General features: G+C 41.1%; 1 protein-coding gene across 1 annotated transcript; it reads right to left on the minus strand.

The window, feature by feature from the left end:
- Window positions 1-3,290: 3,290 nt before the first annotated feature.
- On the minus strand, window positions 3,291-5,582 carry LOC120289742 (protein ACCELERATED CELL DEATH 6-like). Its single transcript, XM_039305083.1, has 2 exons — window positions 5,156-5,582; window positions 3,291-3,769 (listed from the first exon to the last, which is right to left on the minus strand). The coding sequence occupies exons 1-2, from the start codon at window positions 5,580-5,582 to the stop codon at window positions 3,291-3,293; spliced, it is 906 nt and encodes a 301-aa protein (XP_039161017.1).
- Window positions 5,583-6,233: the final 651 nt, after the last annotated feature.

Genomic DNA, 6,233 nt, shown 5'->3' on the forward strand with positions numbered 1-6,233 from the left:
ATCATTCCTTTTGTGCAATGAACTTCATCTATCCTATCCTTGCGTTCATTCAAACGCATCCCATAACACATTCTCCATTAAAACACTTCCCCACAAACACTTCTTCCATACACTTATCCATCCTACATGTTTAGCGTCCTCTTGCCTCACCATGCATTCATTACATTCGCTCAAGCATAGCTCTTTTCATTCCAGATGTGAGGGCAAGCAAGGTCTCTATGTAGTGACTTCGAAACTATAAGATTTACACTGGAAAATAAAAAAACACGAATTCTCATTTTTTTCAAGTGATCCTTTATGTCCACCACATCAATCTGGTTAAGGGTTAATTCCAAGGGATATGGAGCCTCTCAGTCAGAAGTTGGAACTTCTACTCGCCCCTCGATTTCAAGAAATCCTTCCTCATCTATGGACGACAGATTTTACTCCAACTTGCATCTGGCAGTACAGCGAGCTGTAGCTATGGTTCAAAACGGACATCGTGACCACCACGAGTGTTGAACTCCTATGGTAAGTCCTAAGGGGGCCGCCAATAGTGGTCGCCCTTTCCATCCTCTTTTACTGATTCAAGACTAGTCTTTTCAAGCGAGCGTTGAGTTTGCCTATCTCATTTGAGGTATGCACATTCTCTCCCAATTAGGACCTGTGAAAAGGCCTCAATGATTGCAAGGGCATGCTTAATTAATTAGTCCCCTGTTCTTATTGATCTGTCCAATTAGGCCTTAACAGAGGGAGATCAGTTCAATATCAGACTTCGATACTGGCTAGACTATTGTTGGCACCCGCAACCTGTTCTTATTGATCATGCTCGCTTAATTAGTCCCCTATTCTTATTGATATGCCGGTGCCCAGTCACAAGCAAAAGGAAGAAGAAATGAAAGGAAAAAAGATTAAAAAGGGAAAAATTGAAAAATTATTAAAATGTTATTAAAAATTATCCAACCAGCACCGCCATGTAAGTTAGCCGACATCTATGTCAATAATATCGAACCAAGATTAGCCGGATGACTAAATTGGCACCAAGTCAAAAAGTTTAAAATTATGCACCATTAAAAGGTTTATGACTCAATTCGCATAAATGTAATAGGTTTAAGACTTTTTTGACACTTTTTTCCTTAGGATTGTTACCTTTCGCTTTTTTGAAATAAAAAACTAAACTTGGACTAAAAGAATGGCAATAAATCCAAGCTAGTAATCGGACTAAACAGTGACTTCAAAAATATTGTACAACAATGTGAACTGATTACAATTCCCTCGTTATTGTAATTCCTCGTTTTCGAAAGGGACGTGTAGGTAACTAAATTGTGCACATTCATGGCGTTCATTGAACCAGTTCTTTCCCCCATTGACATGCCATATCATCCGTAAACGGGGTTCCGCAGCAAGAATCAAAGCATTGATCACAAATGCAGTCCAACCATTTGATGGGACATTCTTTGGACTCATCTGCCAATCTCCTCACTATACACTCATCTCGTCCTGTCCTCTTTCGGCAACGTACTTGTAAATGATTAATTTCGTTGAGGTTGTCCTCATGTTCTCCCGTGACTTGTCTGGTTTTATGACAGAACACAGCAAAAGGTGAACTAAAGTGAAAAAGAAACCACTCTTTACCATTCTTTATGACTCAGCAAGGTTCAATTGTGATTTACTCGTATGTACCATACAACGCCACACCCAAGTAGACCGATAGTTACACATCCGTATACAGAGTGAAATAACAGCGTCTCCATTATTAACCACCCAGGCAAGCAAGGACGGTGCGGTTTTTCTACGGTCAACCAAAAGGAAAGAGAAGGCTGTCTCCATCAATTGCAACTGGATTCTTGAAACTCGACCACGCGACGTGTAAAGCAAAGAAGCTCAACGTGGATAAGATAGGCGACATAAATAGAAGTTTGCCTCGAATCGTTTGGCAAGGCTAAGTACCACTGGACAGAGGCTAAGTGGCCGGGGGATTCCCATTCGACGTCCCAGTTGTCCTTGTTCCATTCTTGCCTGCAGGTTGCAAGTCTTCATCTTGCGGGAAATTGGGGAAGCGAGCTACAAGTCTCGATATCATGACTCCTAGGCGGATGATATAGAGGATTATGTAGCGGACATGGCTGGTATTTACCAGGAAAAAAGCGTACGTTGCTGCCATGTCCAGACCGCAGAGAACGCATAGGGCACCAGCTCCGATCAACAGGACGAGAGAGGCGAGCCAAGTGAGCTTACTTACAAGCAAGTAGCATCCGGCCATAAACGCTACAGACATTGTTCCAAGAGCTACCAACATCCCCTCCATTGCCATTATATGGGCAGTTAGAGCAATGTAAGAATCATTAAATCGTGCCCAAGACAACAAGATGACCAGGCCCATGGCAGTATACATCGCGATCGTGTTGCAAATGACAAAGGCCTGGAACATACCTGATGGATTTATGAGATGAGTTTAAGGCCCATCCGCTCAAGGTTGGGCCCAAAAGGCCCGGCCCACGGGAATAGGGCCCGTGGAGGGGGAAGGTATAAAAGGGAGGAGAGAGAGAGAGAAAACAACGTTGAGGAACAGAACGTACGTCTTTCTCTTCTCACGCTCTCTCTCTCCCAAAAGAAAAGGCAGTAAGCATACGGCGCGCTTTCCTTCCCTTCAAGTCGTCATCGGATCGAACGGGGCCAGAATTTCTTCCTCTTCTTCGGCATTGGTGTTTAATCTGTGGCTAACAAGGTACGCTCGAATCAGTGGTGTGCTTTACGATCGGTGATGCGTGTTTTTCCGGGCTTCGTCTTCCGCATTGATTTAGAGGTTCGATTTAGTATCGAATCCGGTTTTTCGGGGATCAGTCATTCCCAACAATACCCTTGTTCAGCATTGTAGCCTTTCCTGGGTTAGCTCCAGAACTCTCGATGAAACCTCCAGGAACCGCTAAACAAGCTGCAAAGGTCACGGTTGCCACGAGCGTGGCGACAATCGTATGACCATCCCTTTGTACCCTCAATTCGGTTTGGAGAGCACGGAATGCATATTCTGCCATAATATCTCGATTTCTTGACTTATGGATTGCCAAATCGATACTTGTAGGTGCCCCTACACACTTCAAAATCACTGAGGGTAATCTCTAGGCATGGGCCAAATAAGAACACACGGGGTCATTGTTATTGGGAGTGGTAGTACATAGCGCATGGAGATAGAAAAGATTCGCTTGATTTTGTGATTGTTAATGTTTGGATTTGGAGTTTCTAGTGAGTGCGTACCCGTCGAATCGTAGAATCCGTTATTTTCGTTTGCTCTATCGCATAGTCGAGAGCCGTCAAGCATTCGTTATTGAGAGGCTTACAATCAACTCTTTTGTCCGCACGAGATCAAGCAGAACCACGGGGTGCCACGGCAATGTGGCCAAATGCAGAGGAGTGTTCCCGTCGTTGTCTCTCTCGTTGATAAGCTTCTCAAGGTCGGCTTTCCCGAGTATGTACTTTACTGCCTGGATACTTCCGTGCTTGGTGCAGACATGAAGGATGTTTTGTCCGTGCTGATTGATCAACTCCATCGGATTTGGCCACTGCCGAAGCAGCTCCTTGATGGCTTGAACATGACCCTCTTTGCAAGCGACGTGAATAGGAAAATAGCCATCTCTATCATATTCGACTGCACTCGAGGTGAATTTTTTAAGCAAGAATTTGATGCCGTCACAGTAATTGATGTATGCTGCCAAATGGAGCGGAGTGCCCCGTCCATCATCTTTCAATCCAAACAATGTTGGATTTTTCTCCGAAATTTCCATCAGCATGTCTAAATTAAGTGCCAAATAAAATTATTTAATTATATTGTTTTAATAGCTTAACTTTTAGAACAATTGATAATAATTTCATAAAATTGCACATGACATCAAATAAAGAGATCCTAAGTTACAATCTTCCTAGACCCCTCATTTTACCTCCCTGTATATATACATATCCAAACTTTAAGCTTAGACCAAAATCAAGTCTACGCATGAGAAGTTTTAAACCATTTAAATATCAAACTAAAGGTTAACCATTCAAATCTCATAAACTGTGTGCAAACTACTTGACATCGAGGCCAATTACATTGGTCGAAAGTTTGGACTTAATTGGTTTACGAAGCCCATAAGTGTGTCATAGGTCTCCAAATAATCGAATTTCTACACCTTTATCCTAGGTCATGAAATATAGAAAAGTACCAAAACAGTCCTAAACATTTTGTATTGATACCAAGTTAGTCCTAAATTTTTCAATTGGACAAATTTAGTCTTAAACATTTTCATATTGGTACCAATTCAGTTCATCTAGCTAATTTAAGCCGGAAATTGCTGATGTGGCCACCGGCGGTCTTATGTGGCGCCACATGGACAAAATTTATAATTTTTATAATTTTTTTTTTCCTTTTTTTTTCTCTTTCTCTTTTCTTTTTTTTTTTCTTTTCTCCTTAGCCCTTGGCCGGCGAGGTTGTTGGCTAGCTGGTGACCTCGCCGGCCAAGGGCTAAGGAGAAAAAAAAAAAAAAGAAAAGAGAAAAAAAGGAAAAAAAGAAAAATAATTTAAAAATTATAAATTTTTTTTATAAAATTTGTCCACGTGGTGCCATATAAGACCGCCGGCGGCCACATCAGCAATTTCCGGCTTAAATTAGCTGGATGGACTAAATTGATACCAATATGAAAAGGTTTATGACTAAATTTGTCCAATTGAAAAGTTTATGACTGAATTGGTACCAATACAAAATATTTATGACTGTTTTGGTACTTTTCCCTTAAATATATATGTATGTGTGTATGTATGGAGGATGTGCATATTTGTAACCTGTCAATTATAAAGATGGTAGGAGGAGATTTCGTTTCATACCGCACAAAGCAAAAGTCCAATTAAAAAAATAAAAAAAAAAAGGTAAGATCGGCAATTGGATTTGTGTCGTGTAAATCGTTTCATGTTGAAACACAGGTATATCATGAATATAATTTACCTAAACATGACAAGTTTAATAAATGTGTTGATATGTCTCAATATGAGCATGACAAACCATCACTTGTTTAATTTCTATATCGTTTCATGAGCAGGTTGACGAGAACCGATTTGTGCCAAACCATAACTTGTTTAATTTCCATGTCTTCTCGCATCGTGCAAACGGATGACGTCGAGAATTGCGAAAAGAGTAGAATTTACCGAGTTTGCCGTGTAAGACAGCCGCATGAACGGGCGACTCGCCTTGTATGCATGATGGCTCAAGTGGCTTTGCCAACAGAATCCCGAGAACCCCAACGTTGCCTCTCTCGACGGCCAGAGTCATCGGACATTTACCTTCCTCGTTCTTCCAATACATGGGTTGCAAGTCCTCACCTATCAATATCTCAACCACTTCGAGGTGGTTGTTCATAACGGCCTCGTGCAGCGGGGTGTTTCCCCCGCGATTTTTCACTTGCACGAGATTCCGCCACCTCTCGCCCTCACCGACGTCCAATGCTCGGCCAATGAGCACTCGGGCAGCAGGGGCCCTTCCGGCCCTGGCGGCCAAATGAAGCGCAGTGTCTCCCCTGCAATTTTCCTCGGCTAAGAGATTGTCGGGAAAGTGGTTGACGATGGCTCTCAGCATCTCGTCTCTCTCGAGGCCCGCAGCGATATGGAGCAATGAATTCCAGGAGGGGCTCCGAATGACCCACAGACACAGACGTCGGTCACCCTAGGAACAGTAACGTTCTACGACTCGGATGAATTCGTCCGCATCGCCTTGTTTGGGGCTATGCAGTTCTTTAATTATATACCAAATCAAATAAATGTATCAAATGGAAAAAACAAAAAATTGAGGCTCCGTTTGTTTCACAAAAATGTGACTTTTTAGAAAATATTTTTTAGCAAAGTCATTTAAAAAAAAAAAAAAAAGGATAAAATTTTTTGATATTGATTGGAAATCTTAAAATGAAATAGAAAATATTTTTTGCTGTTTGATAAGGAAAATATTTTCCTCAATGCACTGCTTTCAATAAATTTTTAATTATTTTATTTTTAAAATCCATTTTTAATCTTTTTATTTTATTTTTTAAAATTGATTTCTTAATTTTTTTTTTTTTCTTTCTTTTGTTTTCTCCTTCTTTCTTGGCTGGTAGCCCGGCGATAGGAACAAGCAAGCTTGAGTCTTGCCATGTGGCGAGGCTCACTTGTGGTTAGTGATTAGCTAAGGAAGAAGAAGAAAAAGCAAAAGGAATAAAAAATAATTAAAACTCGATTTTAAAAATTAATAAAATAA

Source organism: Eucalyptus grandis, chromosome 11 (assembly GCF_016545825.1).
Source record: "Eucalyptus grandis isolate ANBG69807.140 chromosome 11, ASM1654582v1, whole genome shotgun sequence".
NCBI classification, from domain to species: domain Eukaryota; kingdom Viridiplantae; phylum Streptophyta; class Magnoliopsida; order Myrtales; family Myrtaceae; genus Eucalyptus; species Eucalyptus grandis.